This window comes from Emydura macquarii, unplaced genomic scaffold (genome assembly GCF_026122565.2).
Source record: "Emydura macquarii macquarii isolate MOO-44397 ecotype Brisbane River unplaced genomic scaffold, CSIRO-AGI_Emac_v2 contig_2636, whole genome shotgun sequence".
NCBI classification, from domain to species: domain Eukaryota; kingdom Metazoa; phylum Chordata; order Testudines; family Chelidae; genus Emydura; species Emydura macquarii.
The window spans coordinates 19,811,322-19,834,231 of NW_027132773.1; the positions used below are offsets into that span (position 1 = coordinate 19,811,322).

Consider the following 22,910-nt stretch of genomic DNA (forward strand, 5'->3'; position numbering starts at 1 on the left):
ATATAAGCCTGTGTTTGAGTCCAGGCTCAAGCCTAACCCCTCCCTCTGCCCTTGCATCTACACTGCAATGCCCTAACCAAGGGCTTGGACCCAGGGTCCCAAGACCCTGCAGGGCTTGAGGGTCCAAACTCGACTTAAGCCGGGACCCACTGTCCAAACCCTATTGCTTTGCAGTGTAGATGCAGCCCCACTTGACTCGGGTCCCAGGAGTCAGCGGGAAGTATCCCACAATTCCATGGGACAACTTCCTTAGTTCTCTCTATCCAAACAATCTTTAATCCTCTCTATTGAAATGGAAACAACTACTCCCCCCTTTGCAAATAGCAGCAGTGAGTTGGTGGGCCTGCTGGCCAGCCCAGGCCCTTCTCCAGAACAGAGAGTGTGTGCTTGTGCAGTTAAACTAGGACTTGTAGTTTGAGACAGACACACAGAGATTTGTGCTCCTCTCTGTGACAAGGTCTATCATATCAAGATCAAGAACTACCAGTCCCAGAGTTCCTTGTGTATAGGCAGGGACAGTTGGTGCTATTGCCAGTGGAAGCAATTACAGCAGTCACTGTCCGGTGGACATGGAGTGGACAGTGAGATTCAAAACCAAATATTAACAGAAGCTACAAGATGGAAAGGAATATTGGAAAGGTTGTTGGATGTTACCTTATTTCTTGCTTCACGAGGTTTAGCATTCCAAGGAGATAATCATCTGCTAGGTGACCCACACAATGGTAACTTTCTTGGAGCTTGTGAGATTATAGCTGTGGGGGGCTAATTCATGATTTTGCAATGAAAAAGGCCAGAAAAATAAACCTTTAAAGTTAATTGGCCTAATTATAAAATGTTTGCAAGTCACATTGGTCCATTGGAATAAAAAAATCAAGACATTGACAGAATATAATACCTTTATAATGACCAAAAAGTTACAAAATAGTCAGCAGACTTGTAGGACTCTCAGGCTGGGTGTTATGTTAAACAAAAATAGCAAAGGGGGGCATTTTTCAGAACTGTAGAATATGTAACAGTAATGTCAGAATTCAAACTTTTTTCATGGCTCATGAGTTTGGATGTATGGGATGAGGGGTTGTGGTATGTGTGTGGGAGGGGGCCCGAGTTACAAGTTTGTACTGGGCCCGAAAAAATTATGCTTGGGCCCTAAGGCTTTTTGCAAAGCGAGCTGCTTCCTGGTAACATGCAAGGTGGCAGTAAAATTTTCCCACAGTGCACTATGATCCTAGGGTTACAGTAACCATATTTCTGGGGAAGGGGATGCTTGGGATTCTGGGATATGGTTACTTTGACTCGGGTCTGTGCAATGTGGATGCCAGAGCCGTAGGTTCGAGCATGGGTTAGAAAAGTCTTAACATAGGGTTAAAATACAGTGTTGATGTTCAAGCCCAGGGTTATGTAACTCAGGTTAGCTGACTTGAGTCCCACCAAACCTAGGTTTACATTGCAGTGTAGACATACCCTTGGTCTAGCTGGACAAGAAGATTAAACTAGCAACAAGTGGGGCAGGAAGGGAGGAGTAGGGATAGATCTGACGTGTGGAGAGAGAACTGGACCATGTCACTAAAACAAAACTTTTCACAAGAGGTCAATAATTGTGTTCCTCATTTTTTGCGTGACTGAGCCCTGGTCTACATTTACCTGGAGATTTGGCGACAGTCAATGGGAGTTACGCAAGCTACACAGAGTAACTCCCGTCAACTGCTGTGCTTCCCTTCTGCACGGCGTCTTCACTGCATTGCGCTGACGGGAACTGTGTTCCCGTTAATGCAGTGCTACACCACTTGAGGGGGTGGTTTACCAGTGTCGACTTCTGGATCAATTGAGCAGGTCTTCACTGACTACTCAATTGATTCAGATAGGCGGCAACTTTGCCACCGTCAGTATAGACATATCCTGACTTGAGATTCTGGGGTCTGATTTTCAGAGGTGCTGAGCATTCACAACTGCCACTAAAGTCAATGGGAGCTGTGCTGTGCTTTGACTATATATAATACTAAGTACTCTGAAAGCCAGGCCCTAGGTGTCTCAAACTGGACACCCAAAATTAGTGGATACTTTTGGATAATTTTTGACCTTATTCTCTCTGTTCCTGAGCTCCCCATCTGTAAAATGGGATTATACTACTCCTTCACTTCACTGGGATGTTGTGAAGATAAATTAATGTTGGTGAAGCACTTGTATGCTATAGGAATGAGTGTCATAGAAAGACCATGATGAAATTAATAATTCTGTCCTCAGAGCAGGGTTTGAATAGTCTGCAGTAAAGAAGGTCTAGAGTCACACATTGAACAAGGAGAATAAAAGAAAATATTGAAGAGTTTTGCTCATTAACTGAGCAATGTCCATTCTGTGCACTGAACAAGGCAGTCATCCTGTGGAAAATATAGTATGTGATCATGTAATTTAGAGACTGTATCATAATTGCATATGCACAAGGGCGCCAAGTAAAGGTTGCACCGGCAAACTTAATTCTGGTATTTCCTAACTTTTTTGGTGCTTGCATTTGCAACCTTAAGACTATTCTTTTAACACTTTTTTTGTGTGTGTGGTAATAGATTTAGCTTCAGCAGGAAGCTTAAAATTGCCACACATCCTGTGGGACACCACAAAATGCCACCCTTCCTGAGACAAGGCGGGTGAGGTAATAACTTTTATTGGACCAACTTCTGTTGGTGAAAGAGAAACAAGCTTTTGAGCTCACCCCGAGCTCTTCTTCAGGTCTGGGAAGTGTACTCAGAGTGTCACAGCTAAACGCAAGGTGGAACAGATTGTTTAGCATAAGTAGTTAACACATATTTCAAGAAACCATTCAAGGTGAAGTGATCTGTTAACACCTATGCAATCATAGGGAGGAAAAGATGGGGAGAAGCATTTGGGGGGTTGTTAGTGGGTTACTGATTGTTGTAATAAGTCATAAATCCAGTGTCTCTGTTCAGTCCAGGATTTTTAGTGTCTAGCAAAGTTATGAATTTAAACTCCCAGGCTTGTCTTTGGAAAGTGTTGTGCGTGTTTCCTTTGAGGATGAGGACTGACAGGTCAGATGTAGAGTGATCACTTTGTGAAAAGAGTTTATCCACAGGTGATAGGGTGTTTTTGTCATTTCTCATTTTCCTGTATTGTCGGGAGTGTTGATCACTGTACAGTGGTGATATGTTTGCAGGTTTTGAATCTGTTGTTCTGGCAGGGTCTGGTGCCACTTTGAGTTGGTGTGTCTTGGTCTGTAGGGAGTTTGCTTCTGATAATGAGCTTGGAGAGGTTGAGGGGTTGTTTGAAGGCCAGAAAAGGGTGTTCAGGAAAGATTTATTTCAGGATGAGTCCCCATTGAGTATGGGTTGTTATTTGATGATACACTTTATGGGTTCCAGTGTGAGGTGGTAAATGACAATTAGGGTTGTGTGGTCGGAGGGAGTTTTATTTCTGTATTGAAGCAGGTTCACTCGGGATATTTGAGTGGCTCATTCCATGATGTGATCTACTTCTCTGGTGGAGTGTCCTTGTTTGGTGATGGCGATTATGCATGTATTAAGGTACATATCCTGGACTTTCCCCTCAGAGCATATTCTGTGGTATGAGTGCCTGGCTGTCAATTACAGATTTCTTGGTGTATTTCGGGTGGTTACTGGATCTATGAAGCTGAGTGTGGTGCTCATAGATTTCTTGTATACAGTTGTCTGTAATGTTCCATTGTTGAAGCTGATCACAGTGTCCAGGAAGTTGATGCGAGTGTTCCCGAGATAGTTTAATGAATGGGTGATGGTTGTTGAAGTTGTGGTGGAAATCTATGAGGGGGCTTAAGTCAACTGTCCAGGGGATGAAAATACCATCCATGTATCTCAGGTATATCATTGGTTTCGTGGTGCATTTCTCCAGAAATTCTTCTTCAAGGTGGCCCGTGAAGAGGCTGGCATATTGGGGAGCCATCCTAGTACCCGTGGCTGTTCCCATGGTTTGGACAAAGTGTTTGTTGTTGAATGTAAAATGGTTGAGTGAGGATGGAATGGATGAGTTTGGCAATGTGTTTGGGGTGGATATCTGAGAGTTGTCCATTGTCTTGAAAATATTTGAGGCAGGCAGCGATGCCGTCATTGTGAGAGATGCTGGTGTATAAGGAAGTGACATCCATGGTGGCAAGGATGATGTTCTGAGGGAGGTGGTTAATGTTACAGAGGCTGTGGAAGAAGTTGGTTGTGTCCTGGGAGGAAGCTGGCCCCTTATTTGGTGAGTGGTTTGAGGATGGTTTCTGAGAGTTCTGAGTAAGACTAAGAGACCTTCAGTAAGAGACCTATGGCCAGATAGGATGGGTCTGCCTGGGTTCCCTTGTATCTTGGGAAGCATGTAGAAGATCCCTGCAGTGCCTGTGATGGTATATAGAACCCTTCCACCCCCTGTGGATGCCATTTGGAACTCGGGTACCACTGAGCCCTGTGTCTGACCAGCCTGGGCTCCCCTCTCACACTGTGATGCTGTGACAAGCCACAAACCCCTGGCAGGTTTTGCACTTGCACAGCCATTCACAGGCAGGGACCACACTCAGCTTAGTTCGACGAATGCTTTCCCCAGCCACTCATGAACCAACAATAGAGAAGCTCCAGCCAGCTTCCCAGCCCAGGACCCCAGGACTGTACCATCTTGCCCCAGTCAAAAACCTGACCAGTGAAGTTTATTGCCCAGTCCGCCCTTCCCTCAAAGTGAAGGAGACATGCACCAGCCTTTGTTAACTTGCACTAAGATTTTCCAAACACTTCAAGCAAAACACACTGTTTAGGTAAAATATAAAGCAGATCTATTAACTACAGAAAGATAGATTTTAAGTGATTATAAGTAATAAGTGTACAGATCAAAGTAGGTTACCTAAGAAACAAAGGTAAAATCGCAATCTGAGTTCTATTAACTAGACTGGATTTGAATCAAGCAGTGTCTCACCCTGTTACTCAGTTCAAGCAGGCTATAGATCTTTCATACACAGGCTGGAATTCTCCTACAGCCTGAGATCCCCTCTTTCAGGGACTCCTTTGGCAATTCGTCATCCTCCTTTCTCTTTTAGTATGTTCCTCTTCTCCCTCTGCACCTTATCTCTTCCCTACCTTCTCTGCTCACCCAGTTTCTACAATCCTCTATATATGGATGATTCATAAACCCATATCTCAATGCTTGCTCTGTCCCATTCCATCCGGTCCCACACATCTGCCTCTCCGACATACTGTCTTGGAGGGCCTACTGCCAGCTCAAGCTCAACACAACCAAAACTGAGCTCCATAATTTACCTCACACACCCTTCACTTTTCCTCCTTTCTCCTTCCTTTCTGTCTCTCAATCTTGCAATCTCTGTGTTCTCTAACTCCCTTCTCCTTCTCTCCACACATCCAGCCTGTCTGAAATCTTGTGGTTTTATTTTAACATAATCTTACTAAGTTTCCCTTTCTTTCTATCCTGTTGACTAATGCATTTGGGAAGCCATTGTTATTTCCCTCTTCCTTCATGATAGCCATATCACTCACTTCTAATCCATCCAACCACTGCAACTAACTTTATCCTTGCCTTTGGATTTGACCATGTCACCCTCCTCTTTAAATCAGCCCACTGGCCATTGCCCATTGTATCAAGTTTAAAGCTTCTATCCAAGCCTTCAAGAGCCTGCATAACTCCACTACAGTCTAGATCTTGAATCTTGTGTCCCATTGGTGTTCAGTGTTCCCCTTCACCCACATCATTCTGGCCTTGATGACACCTTCATTTCCTTCTGCCACTCCCATCTTCGTACCTTCTTCCATGTTGCTCCTTCTGTATGGAATACATTCCCTATATCCATGTGCTAGCTCTCCCTGCCACATACACACATTTTTATTAGAGTGTTTCTGAAGATTTCCTTCTTTTACAATACCCACAAAGAGAAAAAAAGGAAAATATTAGCTTGAGAGGGTGGGGGGGTTAAGAGTTTTCTCCAAGATAACTCCCTCCTCTAGATCTCTCAGTGGATCTTGTCTGTCTGTGTTCAAGACTGTAAGCTTTCTGAGGAGAGCACTTTCTTGATAACTGAATCATACAGGGTTGATTACATTGTTGGCACTTATAATAATAGTAAAAAGCAGAAGAAGAAACATTTATACATACCCATCGCTCACCCTTTTGGTCAGTGCAATGTTAGCATCCTAGAAGTAGCACATTGGTTGTTTATTTCTTCACTTTTATTGTGACCAGACAAGTCATTGGGGAATCAGAAGTGGATCTCAGAGAAGAACAAGTCATTGCTTAATAACAAGTTCGACTTGTCATCCTGATTCATGGTTCATTAATGCATTGTAACTGAAGCTTGGAGAGAAGGGTGTGTCAGAGTTCCCCTTTTCTCCAATGCTAGAAAGACTGGGTTAATGCAGTTTCAGAAGACTAAGAAGCAGGTTGTGGAAAGTTTTGTTTTCTTCTCTGAAGAAGGTCCTGGCACAGAGCAACTTTGCTCTACAGCAAAGAGGAAAGAATAAGTTACTTGAGGCAGGCTCTGGAAAGAAAGGGAAAGCCTACTTGTCATTCCTTCCATGGTAAAGCAGGCTGGGAAAGGAGAGGAATCTGAGTCCTTTAAAATACAGATGCCTCTCCCTCTCAAAGTTTTTGGGAAGATAGCACCAAGGCAGAAGGTATCATCTGCTGGTTTGAGAATTACCCAGCAGGTGGAACTCATGACAAATGTAGATAGAGGCTAAGAAAAGTTCATCCATCTGGATAAATTTGAAGGCTTTAACTACTGCTGTATCATGCACATTCTTGGGATTTCTGTCACTTTGCTTTTTGGGGAACTTGCCTGTATGTTAGTCATTGGTACGTCTTGTGTTGTAATAAACAACTTGGCCTAAATTTTCTGATATGATTTTGGGTGCCCAGATTGAATGGTGAACACCCATCCTCTGGAAATCAAGGTGCTTTAAGGTGTTTCATGTTGGACACCTAAAAATTGAGGCACCCAAAGTCACTGTCCATCTCTGTCCTCCTTTATCCCACCGCAGAAGTGGTAGAAGCATCCTGACACTGGTGGAAACTTTACCACATTCATATCCTTAATAATACACTGATTGTAAGGACACGGTTTTATAAAAGACATTGTGTATGAACTAAAACTATTGTCCATTTCTTTGTAGAGAGGCTAGATTCTTCAAGCACCTCATTACTTTCTCACACCACTTCTTGTATTATAAACACTTTAATTCAAAAGCTGTTGTAATTAGACCATCCTTTCTGTTATCTGAGGGTTTGGGGTTTTTTTTTCTTTCTTTTTCCCTTTGATAAGAGAGACATCTCATTTTGAAATTCTCTGTGGTCCCCAGCACAGCCTTCACCATCTGGTGGCATATTTCAGTGTTTGGGATAATTCAATAATTATCTTCAAGTGCAGGTGGTGATGTTACATATTTGATGAAATACTTAGGAATAAAAGCACTTTAGAGAAATAAAGTGTGCACTGAGGAATTGCAAGCAGCTACTGTGTTTATTATTACATCTGAAATAATTGTGTTCTGCCTTTCTATTGCAGTATCTACTAGAAATGAAAAGCTTAATACTGCCCCCTGAACATATTCTGAAGAGAGGGGACAGTGAAGCAATAGCATATGCTTTCTTTCACCTTCAGCACTGGAAAAGGGTAGAGGGGGCACTGAATCTCTTACACTGTACGTGGGAAGGCAGTAAGTAATTCTCTTTCTTGGAAACATTTCACAGGAATTGAAAAGAGATAACCACATAGTTCCATGAAATATTATGAATAAATAAAATAATTTGTACTTATATACAATACAGCACCTTCCATCAAAGGAGCTCATAGCACTTCACAACATTAATGAACTAAGCTTCACTGTACCTCTGGGTGGTAGGTATGTATTCTTGTTTCATTCTGTAGATAGTTCAAATTGCCTTTCTTCAAGTCACGCAGATATAAATCAATCTGATGGCAAATTTGCCGCCATCCATGTAGACATAGCCATAATAATGTTGTACAACAGAACTGCATAGATTTTTTGTTGAGTCTTATTGAGACAGATCCTGGCCACACACACAGCCCCTTTGTATTGGTACAGAGATGCAAAGGGACTGTAAAACAATCCTAACTGGACAGCTGCCAGTGGCACCATGCTCTGCTGATCCCCAGTTGGTATCATCTCAGAAGTGCCCTGAAGTCTGCTAAAGTGCAGTGAGTTTTGGGAGCATAAGAATGTAAGATCATGTCACATGGAACTATGTTTCCAAATTCTGAGCCAAGATTAAGTTACTGTAGTATGACCCTCAGGGACTGCATTAGGGCAACTAATCTGGTGTTCAGTTTTACCCTCACCAATGTCAGTTTGAAAATACACACTTCCTTCATTTAACTAAGGGGAGAACTCAAAGCCTTGTGCTTAAAGCATAGCACCAAAGACTCAGGAGATCTGGGTTCTACTCACTGTGAAACATTGAGCAAAATCATTTATCTTCTGTACCTCATTTTTCTCACCTGTAAAATGGGAATGATAATAATTTCTTTCTTCACAGAGGTGATTGGAGCTTAGTTCATTAATATTTGAGAGCCTGGTATTGAAGACATTATAAAGTACAAAGTATATTATCATGATTAAACCAAATAAACCAATATAATGTTTATATTCAGTAAAATCTCTTCTTCCCAGCCTGGTGGTGATACATTTGGAATATTTTGTGTGTTTTCAATAACTGTGTTGAATTTTAATTTTGAAAAGTGTTTTCGCCTTTATAACCATGTACACCTGAAAAAGAACCCCCAGAGAATAAAAGAGTAGTATTTAGAATGACATTTGGTGAGGTTGTCTGTAACAGTGGTTCTCAACCAGGAGTACGTGTACCCCTGGAGGTACGCAAATGTCTTCCAGGCAATACGTTAACTCGTCTAGATATTTGTCTAGTTTTACAGCACACTACATAAAAAGTACTAGCAAAGTCAGTACAAACTAAAATTTCATACAGCCAAAATGAGAAAGGAAGCAATTTTTCAGTAATAGTGTGCAGTGACACTTTTTTATTTTTATGTCTGATTTTGTAAGCAATTAGTTTTTAAGTGAGGTGAAACTTGGGGATACGCAAGACAAATCAGACTTCTGAAAGGGGTACAGTAGTCTGGAAAGTTTGAGAATCACTGGTCAATAGTGACACTTCTTTCTGTAATCACCTTTCACTTCCCTTTTTCTGCTCTGCTCTTTTCTGATTTCTTTCACCGTTGCAACCTTCCTACGTTCCATTTTTCAGTCCTGTTTTTCTCTCTCCATTACCAGTCTTCATTCAAACCTCACCTTTAAACTTAAGGTGACCAGATGCCCCAATTTTATAGGGACAGTCCCAATATTCAGGGCTTTTTCTTATATGAGCGCCATCCCTCATCCCCATCCTGATTTTTCACACTTGCTATCTGGTCACCCTATTTAAAGTATTTCTCACCAAGCCTATCACACTGATAATCCACCCAAAATACATTTTACACCATTGTATTGCCTGGCCTGAATTTTGTCTAATCTACATTGCAAAGTCTTTGGGGAAGGGATGCATCCGTGTCTATATATTGTAACACACTCCCTGCAAGCTGGTTTGCTCAATAAATAATTCTGTTTCCTTGGTGCATGTGGTTTGCTCCTTTGTGTTTGTCCCACATGTCACACACAAACACACTCTTCTGTGTTCTACTTGTTCTCTCACTACTTACTTATTTCTCCCCACCTCAGTCCCCTCCATTGTTTCCTTTGTCATCTCCTATTCCTTCCCAATGGCTCACCTTTGTGGTGTCTTTTCCTCTTCAATTCTGAATTGTTTCTTCTCCTCCACTCACCATTTCATAGCAATCGTGTTCAGAAATGCATTACCACAAGGTCATGTAATTGCTCATAGTAATTTCTTGCTGAGATTCCTATTGTATCATTCTTTGCTTTGTAACAATGGGGACCTCTTACTACGTTTAACTATTTTCTCTTTTTTTTCCATCCACAACTACTTGAAAATGTATTTTTTCCTACATATGAGTCAATAAAAATAATGGCCACTCATTTCCAACTTCTTCTAAAGGAAACAGCTGTAATCCATTTTGCGTAGCTATTTCAGAGAGATGTAAACAATGGGCCAAATCCTGAGGGCTGTATTCAATTCTTACTCCTTCTTCACTCAGGCAGATTCCCATTTATTTTAATAAGATTTTGCCTAAATAAAAACTGAGTCAAGAGCTCAATATTTGGCCTTTGCATATCTATTCTCTAATTAATATTCTTTATAGATGTAAATTAAACATTTATTATACTATATCATTCTGTCAGTTTCATGTCCCTTTTTGCAAACAGCTTCCTTAGTATCTCTGCCCTACCCAAAATTTAAACTCATATGAACCATGGCAAAAGAATACAAACTGAACTGGGTCCTAATTTTTCCTGGCAGTGTACAATACATGGAGTGCAGCACTTAATCACTTGCTGATGCTCTCTATACCAATATCTATTTATGCAATAACCATGTCCTAAAATTATAACAGGCCATTAAGTTACTTAAACTACCAGCAGCTATCACTTTACCAGCTTATATGTAGGAAGTAATATAAAAGTGTATATTACTAAATTTTATCGGGAGGAGGCTTGGCCAAAGTTAAACACTATCATTTGTTGAAGTAAATTACTTTGTGGTGCGTTTTCACATTTGCTTCTGGGAAGAAAGCAGATTGTTCCTTCTAAGGCGAGCTCTAACTGAAACATATCTAGTAAATCTCTGTGTGCCTAGCAGTCAGGAGGATTTGTGGTATTTTTAACTATGAAATAATTGTAGGGCTTTCCCCCCTCCTCCCTCAAACTGCACTCAGCAATTCAGAAAAGAGTTAGGTTTTTTAAAAAATAATAATAATCAGATTGGAATATTTGTCATTTCCTGGCATTGTTTCAATTTTCCACTAATCAAAATGCACTTCCATTTGCAATAAAACTCAAAAGCCAAATGATGCAATATGGGATGTTGCTTTGTTTGGCTTGATGCAGATGTTATGTGCAGAAAAGTCCTTAATTGCAAGTATGTCTGAGTTTAAAAGGTTTCCAAGATGTATGACCCATTACTGACTCTGTCCCTATAATGTAACCACATGTTCTCCACTGTGCCTCTGAAAGCGAAAACAACTTATTTTTTTCCACAAATATAATGGTATCTTTTGCCATGCAACTCTGTTTGTTAAATAGCCTCTATGTTATCTGAATTTTTTTGTGGACAATAGCGTCAGATAATAAAATAGTGGGCAGTAGGGGCATTCTCTCTCTCTCACACACACACACTCACACACACACAGAGATCATTATCAGTCCAATCTGAATATAAATAATACATCTCAGAGACAGTGGTAGAGGCTTTAATTGCTGACAATGTTGGCAAATTAATTCCTTTTGGCCAGCAATTCTCCCTATTTGGTCTCAGTTCAAAGATAAACTTGTTTAAAGATTCAGCAAAATCCAGTCATCCTTTTCTGAGTTCTGTGTGTAGTAAAGCAACTACTAGTTCCCACTCTGGTGTGATCAGAAATTTTATACAAACATAATTCAATATGAGCTATATGAATTTTGTTCAGCCTTGGTTATTTTGTAGATCTAAATGAGATCTAAAAAACCAGCCAGGTTTGAAGGAAATTCATTCAGTACTTCTGCAGCAATAATCATTGGGTGTTTCTTCACATTTATGTAATAGGATATTTAGTTAGATTTCTTTGGTTGGCTTAAGCCTTAAAATATTGGGTTTTCACTCAGGCTCTTGGGGCACTATAACATGCTTTTGTTTAATTCTGCATGGACTTCTAAAGTCCAACTGAGTTTATAGCACTTTACAAAGTTACAGATATTATAATGTTCCATGAGAGGCAGCTGGTAGTAGCCTTGCCACCTAATAGAAAGAGCGCAGGGCAGGGAGCTCTGAACTCTTTAGTGCTGTTCTATTTCTGCCACTCATTGGCCTCAGCAATACACTAATGCTTCTAAATTCTGTGTAAATGCACATTATGACTTAAAAGCATGTCACTTAAACTCTGTGGCATCTATTCAATCCTGGATTTTGCAGGAAAAAGTCAGGCCGAAGGGCTCCTAGTGGTGGAAGGGTGACCATGAGGAGAGTTATAGCAGGACGAGCCACCTGCAACCACCACTCCTCTCTGACCAGAGTTAGCCAGTGCAGACCAGAAAGTGAACAGAGTAGGCATGGCCAGGGCCTATCATCCCTCCAGGGAGAAGCCTTTTCCCCCCACGCAGGGATCAAACCAGATATTGCTTTCACCACAGGCCCTTATTTAATAGACAGCTGGTGTTCAATTTTCTGAGGCTTCTCATTTGGCGAGGTGAGGAAAGACAATTCACCCCACAACAGACACGTGACCATTAGTCAGACCATTGACGCTGTGTATCTAAGTGCATCTGTCGGGTCAACTCTGAGGCGAGAAAACTAAGCTACTATTCCAGTGATATCTAGCAGAAAGATACTGTGCCTGTGAAAATCAGTGGGAAGAAGGGCTAGTTGTTAAAGCCTGAGATCCACCCCAAATGCTATCTCCTGTGTCCCAAGCCAGCTGTGTGAGATTTACTACTCAGGCCTACTCAAATCCCACAGGGAAGAAAGAGGGGCAAGATTTGTGAAAGGCTAGTTAGGAGAGTATGTTAAAAGTATTTGTTTGAGATTCCTGCTCCCTTCAGCTGCTGTTCAGGTGCCAACGGCAGAGCAATTCCGTGGCCCAAATTGCCTCATTGTCCTCAGTATTGGCTGACAGAGATCCCATATATGGGAATAAGGGGCCAAAGGGTCAGGATTTGGCCCAATGAAGGGCTATTTCATGTGAACACTAGCACACCCTTTACTGTGGCAGTGCTCTCAGAAAAAACACACATGAAATCTGGGCTTAAAATAGAAAGTGTAATTAATTAATTCATAGAATCACAGAATCACAGAAATGTAGGGCTTAAAAGGGAACTTGAGAGGTCATCTAGTCCAGCCCCCTGCACTGAAGCAAGATCAAGTAAATTAGATCAGTCCTGACAGGTGTTTTCTAACCTGTTCTTAGAAACCTTCAATGATGTGGATTCCACAACCTTCCTTGGAAGTGTATTCCTGTGCTTAGCTACCCTTATAGTTAGAACGTTTTTCCTAACATTTAACCTAAATCTCCCTTGCCGCAGAATAAGCATATTACTTTGTCTTACCATCGGTGGACATGTGGTCTGACCACTGGTCACATCCATTGTGAGTGAATTGTCTTTCCCCACCTAGACAATTGATCACTATCCTTTCTATAACAGCCCTTAACGTATTTGAAGACTGTTATCAGGTCTCCCCTGGGTCTCCTTTTCTCAAGACTAAACATGCCCAGTTTTTTTAATCTTTCCTCATAGCTCAGGTTTTCTTAACCTTTTACCACTTTTACTCTCTTCACTTACTTTTATCTCTGGACTCTCTCCAGTTTGTCCACGTTTTTCCTAAAGTGTGAGGCCTCCCCAATGCTGTGGAGAACACCTTGAAAACATCTAGAAGATGAAAAGCACTATGTATCCTGTTCTGTATCAAAGCGTTCACATGGGTTTATATTTAAAAAGGTCTTGATATAAAACCACCACAATCAAAGTAAATTTTGTTTGAACAACGCTATTGTAGTTTCAATTTTGGTTCATTATTTCCTGAAGGAGATCTTGTAATATAAATTGTTAAAGTAAATCACATTAAATGTTTTCCTCCGAGCTGGTCCTGCTTAGACAGGTTTCATGTTTCTTTCAGAGAGGGTTTTATGTGGGTTTCAGTATTGTGCACGGAGATCTAGGTTTTATATTTTCCAGCAATGCCACACTAGTCTTTAAAAACACTGATTGAAACAGCGTGAATCTTTCATTTCTGAAGAGTTAAGGCCCACAGAGTTTTTAATATTTTAATCTCTATTTAAGACATTTCTGTTACTTCAGGAAAACTGATAACATTTTTTACCTCAGCAAATTGCAAGTGGACAGGTTCTCAGTCCCTCCGAGAGTTTAGAGAGATGTATATGCTTTTTGGCAAGACACTGTTACCTTTGAGCTATATAACTATGGTGTAGACTGATTGCGTTCGAAAGGCTGGAATCACATACATAATGTTTTTATTTTTCAATAATATATAGACACCAGAATAAATACCACATGATAGCTAAAGCTAGTTACAGTGGAATACTGTCATTCTACATTCTTCCTTGTTTATTACTATTTTAAACAAATAAACTGAGAATACAGTGTAGGATGTAACCACGATTATTTTAAATGTAGTATTTACAACTGAAGATACTGTGGTACATAGCAATCATTCATTCTTAATAGAATTCCTCTTTGCCCTGTGTGAGAGATATATTGGAGCACTGCTTTGTGTGTATGTGTGTTTGTTCTCTACCTTATATCTACAGTATGTAGTACTTATAAGACATCTGTTGAGAAAAAATTGCTTCCATGAATGACGTTCATAGGAACAGTGAGAATAACGTGTTGATGACATCTTAACAGAGGGAATAACATATAGGATAATGGAAAGAGATGGATTGATTGTAAACTTATAATTCAGTCAAGGGTTCTGATGGTTCCATAAACCACAAGAGTATTCAGGTGGTCTATGACATCATCAGAATAATCAATTTACCCCCCTCTCTCTTATTATTTTAGATTTAAATGTTACATATATTTTTTTTAAATGCAAAAGATAAAAGTATTATTGAATCTATGGCCTAAATGTTCATGTGGGAAACCTTGCTTGATCTGCTACATTTAAAAAGAATGCATTACTGGAACCTGGTTTTAATAATTCATTATTAATCTGAAGTTGCCAAATGAAAAATGAACAAATACAATGCGCTGGCATGGACCATGCTGGCAGCATGGAGCTATCTGCTGACTGGCAGAATGTTTGTTACATGTTTTGTTGCAGGTGTACCCTGGGTAATAATTCATTGGGGCACCATACTGCATTCTTCCTGCATGCAAACCTCCCACTGAAGTCAGTGGGAGTTTTGGGTGATCAGAAAAATGTAAGTATTGGGCCAAAATGAACAAATTGGTAACAATGCTTTGATGGTCTCTGTAAAATAAAGTAACATTGTTGTACCATAGCTACTCTTTTTCCCCCCCTGAATCTCAAAAGTCTTGGAAACTAAAAATGCTAAGTCAAAATTTTCAAATTTAGATATCTTAATGTAGGTAACCTGACACCCTGATTCTGCAAACAGATATGTAGGTTCTTGATTTTACTCTTGTAAAGTGGTCCCACCGACTCCAATAAGACTATATATGTGAGTAAAAATTAAATATGTGGGTGTTTGCAGGATTGAGGGCTAAATGCATATTTAGACCATTTAATAAGTATTTTGTGTAGGTACCCAAGTATGAAAATTTTGGATTTAGGCCTAGTTTGGTTTTGTTGTTCAAAATTGTTAATACATGTAAAGTGCCCTGCTGAATATGTCATGCAAATACTGTGCTCACAATAATCTGTCCAATGTGGCATTTTCGTCCATTTCAGCTTTCAGAATGATCCCCTATCCCTTGGAAAAAGGACACCTTTTTTACCCTTACCCCATCTGTACAGAAACAGCAGACAGAGAATTACTTCCATGTAAGTCTGAACTTTTTCTCTTTTTTGTCCCTGGTCCTTGGCATCAAAGAGTCGTTTATCACATTTCTGCAATACTGGCGTCTGCTGACACCTATTAAATTTGGTTCACTGGATTAGAAGGATTGTTTGTCTGGAGAGCTGACTTGATTGTTAAAATGGTAATTTATAGCCACAGCTTTTAAAGATTTAGGTAATTTTATTTATGTCAAAAAGGAAAGAAAATCAGATTACCTTGGGGATGTTCTTCTTTTAATTCTGTTGTTTCTCCCTTGCCAAGACAAGTGAAGTATGTTTGATCCTTTATCTAGGATATCATACCATCAAACTAAAAATACAGTTGCCCAGCCCTATAGTCCTAATGCAGGAAATTCACTATCTAAATTCAAGGCAGTTTTGCCTTCCCAAGATCGCAGAAATGAGCCTTCATGAGGACCATTAACCAAGTACCAAGTTATTGTGAGCTCTTTTTTGTAAGACACTCCTAGTCACAAGGAGGGTTTTCTTCATATAATGATGTGTGTGATTCTTATAAAGATATTAATGTGAAATTACACTAGTCATTTATCATTTATTATTGTGAATTTGTAGTGCACCAAAAGTGTTCTAAATGCTGTGGAAGATGCAGATATAAAGGTAGTCCCTGCCTTGGAGAGTTTTACAATCTAAGTCAATGGGATTGATTCCATCCATAAAGTTAAGCACATGAGTCTGTCTTTGTAGTATCAGGCCTAAGTGACCACTCCTGCAAACGTCACATGCTCAGAAATTGGTTCCTGTGTTGCTTGCCATTAAAGCCAATCTGGAGAGCACAGATGCACATGCGTGGATGTTTGCAGGATCAGGTTCTAAAAGGCAGACATAAGATGCACTGGGGGACTCAAAAAAAAAAAAAAAAAAAAAAATAAAGAAAATAAATTTTTAATCATTTTTTGAAAAACAAATGAATGTGTGTTTGTGTTTTGTTTGTGTTTGTGTCTCTTCTAGAATAGGTCCTTCATTTATAACAACTCCAGTTTGGGCTAAGTTATGTTTAAACATTCTTAGGGCGTCTCTACACATACATCTGGTGAGGACGCTCTCTGCTGACAGGAGAGAGCTCTCAGGTTGGCATAATAAAACCACCTATGTGAATGACGATAGATAGGTCAGCGGGAAAAGCGGCGGCACTTATGTCAGTGTAACTTATGTCACTCAAGGGTGAGGTTTATTCACCCCCCTGAGCAACATAAATTATGCCAACATAAGCTGCAGTGTAGACATAACCTTAATGAATCTATCTGGGTAAACTGTAGGTAGAAGTAATATAGCAAGAGTCCCCTCATTGTCAGGCTCTTTTTTCACAACACATTCTCTCTGATATTACACAGAAATCCTTGGCAACCGCTCTATCTCCCCACCCCATTATAATCACCCTAATTATAACAGTACCTCTTAGGACACTCATAATTCTTTACTCCAAGGGATACCATTAAATGGAGGGTGGAGTGTCAGGGAAATTTGGTAATGAGAGAATGATACAGAATAGTCAGCATTCTCCTTTCTGGGTGCAAAACTAATTGCTGTTGTCAGATGTTAGAAGCAAGGGACTCTTTAATAACATACATTGATGGTAATGTTTTGCTCTGATAATTGTGAGAAATGCCTTTTGCTGTCAAATCTCTTGGGTTTGACTAGGGAAGGTTTTAATATACTGTGAGAAACACTGGTTGGGTAGAGGTCCTTTACATCGCATGCCTGTTTAAACTTTTAATTGCTTATATTTTAAAGGTAACTTTTGGTAAGTTAAGGGAGAGTCTCTGCTGAAACGATATCATAACTTTGGGGCTTACATGAAGAACAGTTTGCGTCAAATGAGAAGGGAGATTGAAATGAATAACCCTGGCTAAGTAACAATATCAACCAACCCTCATTTTTGCTTTTACTGTCTAATAAATTACAACGATAGGATATTTCAGTCAAAGACAGTAGACATGGGAGTCTGCATTGTGCAATTGTATCTTCCCAACTCTAATCTGTAATTTGATACTTATATCTGATTTAAATGAAATTATCCAATCACGTTTCTCCTGAAAACATTTTTCTGAGGTTTTTAAGGGAACAAGATTTACAGGTCCCAAACTCTAAGACACTTGAAATTGCTATTTTGAGTTTAACCATTCAAAGATGCCTTATGGGCTTACCAAATGAGAACTGCAACAATCCAGAATGGATGTTGTGCTGTCCTACCATGCTGCTTGACTGCCCGGTTGCTGTGACCCGACAGGTGCAAAATAAGCAGGTTTTGAGCAGGATTCTTGCATATCTTCCATCATATCTGCCCAAGGAATGGAGAAGGCAGGCAGAATGAAAGAATGGTGTGATATGTACGTATACAGCCATGATGTTTAAAAGAAAAAAAAACAGCGGTGAAAGTATCCTTTCAGGAGAAAAGCTTGTCGTTTCAAAGTCAAGCACTGATCCTGACTAGAACTTAAAACTAGGGATGGAATGGGAGACACAGTTGGACAAGAACTGGCCAGAACATTTGCCAAACCGGCCAGATCTCCCAACCTGAATCTGAGCCATCATAAAAGGTTTGATTAAAGGAAACTTTGCTCCAAGCAACTTCCCATTCTCAGCTCTGGGATACTTCTTCCCCCAAAATCATATTCTGAGTCTTGTTGGGCCAAAGCCAAAGACTTTTCTATTTCCCTTTTAGTTTGTATTGATTGTGGTTGAATTTTTTTAATCCTCATATGCATGGTTTGTGAGGTGGTTTCTTTTCCTGCCTTGGATTAATTTCAGCAGTTTCCTAGCTTGGATGAATTGTGTTAGTTAATGCACACAAGGCATCTAAAAAATTAAATGTGTTATTAATATGATGATGAAGATGCTGAAGGAAGAGGGAAGGAAACAGCTAGTGGAGGAATGGAGTGGAAGGGAGGCTCTGCTGGGAGGAGTCAAGGAAGGCAGAGAAGGATATAGTGGAAGAAAGAGCCTGTTAAATGGTAGGGAAGTGGGTGAAGGAGTCTCAAATGATTCTTTAAATGTTTCTTCCCACTGAATGAAACCTCAGAACCCTTGTGGTTTATCTGTAGCTTCTTAACCCTCATGAGAATGTATTTTACCCACACTGTGTTTTTCCTTTCTGCTTTCCTCTGCAGCATTTCATGAAGTTTCAGTTTATCCCAAGAAAGAACTACCTTTCTTTATACTCTTCACTGCTGGATTATGTTCCTTCACAGCCATGCTAGCCCTCCTGACACATCAGTTCCCAGAGCTTATGGGGGTATTTGCAAAAGCTGTGAGTATTCACTGGCACACCTGGATTTTTGGTAAATGCACACACAAACCAAAAAGGGAAATGCACCAATAAAATGGCACTGAGCTAGACATTGCTAATATGAAGTGTGTGAATATTCATTAGTACAAAAGGAGCATCAAGGGGTCTATCACTGAACAGGAGAACATTAAGGAATCATGAAAGGAACTAATCAGTAAAATACACTCCAGTTTTTCTTCTCTGGATTATATGACTCTGTTGTTGGTCTTGGTTTCTTGTGGCTCTGCCAAAAAGAAGGGGAAAATCTGTGTTTTCTTAGATAATCCAATAAAGTAAACTAATAACAGATTGCAGAGCTCCAGCCTGTTCAGAAAAATAAATTGTAAGGCTGTTGAAGGTTGCGATAACTACACAGTTCTTCCCAAGACAAGACAGGGACAGCACAAACTCTGAGTAGTACCAGAAAAAACGTGGTTCAGCGTTAGCCAAATCAAATTGCAGTGTCCTTTTCTGAAACTGCAGCGAAATGAAACAGCCTCAGTGTTTGTGTCCAGATCACATATTCCAGCTCCCTATTATATGGATCTGCTGAGGGCTCTACTAATTCTGCTTTTCTGGCCACTGAGGTTTAATATGGGGAAAACAAGTTGTACTCCAACCTGCTTTTTTTCCTTGCAATGTCTAAAAGCATGACTACTCTGATGTTCCCAGCCATAGGGGAGCTGTGGAAGATTCACTTCCCAGCAAAGTTCCAGCAAGACCATTACTCCCTTCTTCAAGAAATGCTGAGACCACAGAGCAATAATTTATTATTATTGTGTGTGATGGAGCTGTGTGGGTCCAAAGTACTCTCTTGGCCATATTGTTATTTCCAAATGGTGCTGAAGTCTCTCAGCCCTTGTTAATTTTTTTCTGGGGTGGGAGAGGCATTGATAAGATCCCTTTTCTTAAGATCTCATATCCTTCTGAGCAGGAAAGATTGTTCAGGGACCTCTTTTGGAGTCAAATAGCTACTCCATCAGCCAGGCTGGTCAAATATATCAGTGCTTTAATCCCAAGTACTAGTAGTTGTGTCTATATGGCAATGGCTCTTGCATTAAGAATTCCTATGTCCGCAGATGAAGGTGACTGATAACTGGATCAGTTGGGGATAAAATCTATCATGGCTGTCAACAGAAAAAATACTATAACTTGCTTGAAATAGTCTTTTATTCATGTAGCCTTGAGTGACTCTATAGGTGTATTGGGGATGGCATGCATTGTAATTATTGGTGTTATTGTTATCATGATTTTGGCTATCATAACAGCTAAGCACTGTACAAACACAGAACAAAAAGATGGTCCCTAACCCCAAAAGTTTACAGTGTAAGTATAAGACAAGAGACAACAAACAGATGAGTGCAGGCAGGCAGTAGAAGGAAACAATGCGACAAAACTGGTCAGCATGATAGGCCGTGGTATTAGCACACCAGTTGTCTTTTACATTTTTGTAGGCTTCCTAGCAAAGGAGAGTTTTAAGGCAAGTAAGTGTGTGAGTAAGGGATGTGTTCCCAGGAAACTTTCTTCATAGAATTTTTTTTAAAAGGGCTCTGAAGCACAGAGTTTGCTTCCAGTCAGTTTTGTGCATGCAGTCATTAGCATGCACGAAATGGTATTAGCAGTCAACGGGCCAAATTCTGACCTCCTGTGTACCCTGTGCAATCCCATTGGCTGTCAGCCTGATGGTTTATTTAAGAGCAAAGAGTGTAAATTGTATGAGCACCAGAGGCCATGAGCCTGCTACAGGCAGTGAGCTGCTGGAATCAGACAAACCTGATTGTGGACTTTCATGGGCTTCCCTAGCCATTTTCTGTGTGATGGCAGTGTTAACATTTACATTTGTGAAGCACTGGCTGTTTCCTCAAATAGCTCTTGCACTGGACACCAAAGTCACTTTGGGAACACAGTGCAACCAACAGGATCTATTCCTTTGATATGTGCAGGTAGCTGTCCTTGATGTTAATGGAACAGAAGCCTCGGGACTCAATATGTGACTGCATCCTGCAGCTGAGAGTAGAGTAGAGCTGTTAGTTAGTACAATAAATAAACACAAACAAAATTAAACTGATGCCATATAATTAACTCTGTATGAAATAGGCAGTGTCACCAACCTGTATGTACATCTCCGAAGCTACATGGGCATGTTTGCTAACTAACGTTCATAGGGATTTAGCTACATGGCTATTTTAATAAACAAATGCAGGCAGCAGGAGGCTTTTAATTGTGAATGGGCAGAGTAAAAATCAGGCCAATCTGGTGAAAGCCTGTGACCTTCGTTCATTGACTCATCAAGGCGTTTAAGCTCAGCTGTCTCATTTTTGTTGTGTACTAAAAAGGTGGGGTAGCCCAACTGTATGAAACCGAAGAAGAGTAATGACAGACATCCCTTTGATATGCAGTGGTATCAAGGCTCAGTGGAACAGACCTCCTGCAAGCCACAGCTGTGCTCTTTCACCTTTTAAGGGGATTAATTTTGAACTTAACTAAAAAGATGAATGTTCTGAATATCATGTTAGTTGTGCTTATGGAATTAACACTCTTGTCTGCTTGACATGCTGTGATTTAACCAAAATCATGGGATGTAAAGTAACTACTGCAAAACTGCAAGAATAAGTCATAATTTTAGGAGGACCAAATTATTCTTCCACTTATATCTGTCAATCCCAAGAGCACCACACAGGTGTAGCTGAGAACCATCTTGGACCAATTTAAAAATTAAATCCAAGTTCATTTTACTGCAGGTTATGGTTTAGCAATTTACAAAATGTGGTGTACTTTACTGAAACTGAATACGGCATGTGTGGATTTGATTGTATTTTTTAAGCACCTACATGGGGAACAAATATTTGATAATGGGCTCTTTCTGGCAGGCATAGATATAACAAGATCCAGTGGCTGGAAGCTGAAACTAGACAAATGCACACTGGAAATAGGGCACACATTTTTAACAATTAAGGTAATTAACCATTGCAACAACTTACCAAGGCTTGTGGTGAATTCTCCTTCACTGACAATTTTTAAAGCAAGATTGGATGTTTTTCCTGAAAGACAAGCTCTATCTAGGTCAAACAGGAATTATTTCAGGAAAGTTCTATGGCCTATATTATGCAGGAGTTTAGCCTAGATGATCTAATGGTCCCTTCTGGCCTTAGACTTTATGAATCTATGAAACCTGAAAGTACAGTCACCAGCTACTGATCCTTTGAAGCTCATACAGGTTTGTGAATACTACTCACTGTTGTGTAGACACCAATTTCATCTCATGAATGAACTTGCAGCAGGTCTTGCTTAAAAAAAACCCTGTCTGGGTAGGGAAAAGGAACAAGGGATACATGAGGGGGAAAAGGGTGGAGGAAATTGAGATGGTACACAGGGGCCAGAGTACTACCTGAAGCAATACATTTTATTATTCTGGACTGCTGGTTTCAGCCAGAGCTGAAGTCTAAATGGTCCTAAACTCTCTGTGAATTCATTGTAAGAATAAAATAGCTGTGTTGCTTCATTGTTAAATAAGTTTATACAAGAAGAGTCCTTGATCTGTCCCATTCAGGGCAGACTAAGTATCCATAAACAGAGATGTTCCAAAAGATACAAATTAACAGTTGAAGCAGACTGTGGGTATTTGTAATTTCTTAGCTGATCCTATCTGAACCTTTGATCTTGGTGTCAAGGCAATGTAAGGATTTTAGAGGAGCCCCAAGAAGGAATGAGTTTGAGGCTCCCTATGAAATTTCTACCTCCACTGGAGGGCTGGCTTTTGTGCAGCGTGCATGGTTAAGTAGTCTTTGTAATGTACTCACAGTGTCCAGATATTATAGTAGTGATGCTTATAAATGCTTGTAATAATAATGTTATGACAGGCAGAAGTACATTTCTGCATCTTCTCTTTTTAGGCTTTCTCATTTCTTACTCCTCCGCTTCCAGCATATTTAAGTTTGTTGTCACTAAAGTCACTTTCCTCCCCCTCATCCCCTCACAAATTCCCTTAATTGGCCTCCCATCT

At 40.2% G+C, this 22,910-nt stretch overlaps 1 protein-coding gene across 5 annotated transcripts in view; it reads left to right on the forward strand.

Moving 5' to 3' along the window:
* Nucleotides 1–22,910, forward strand: part of ST7 (suppression of tumorigenicity 7) — a 203,306-nt gene that overhangs the window by 169,171 nt on the left and 11,225 nt on the right. For 2 of the 5 annotated variants that reach the window (XM_067564248.1, XM_067564250.1), the window contains exons 12-14: nucleotides 7,523–7,673; nucleotides 15,514–15,606; nucleotides 18,750–18,889. In XM_067564248.1, the coding sequence (XP_067420349.1) occupies nucleotides 7,523–7,673; nucleotides 15,514–15,606; nucleotides 18,750–18,889 (384 nt within the window). Of the gene's footprint in view, nucleotides 1–7,522; nucleotides 7,674–15,513; nucleotides 15,607–18,749; nucleotides 18,890–22,910 lie in introns of those variants that run through there. The other 3 variants (XR_010922857.1, XM_067564251.1, XM_067564249.1) reach the window with 2 other exon arrangements.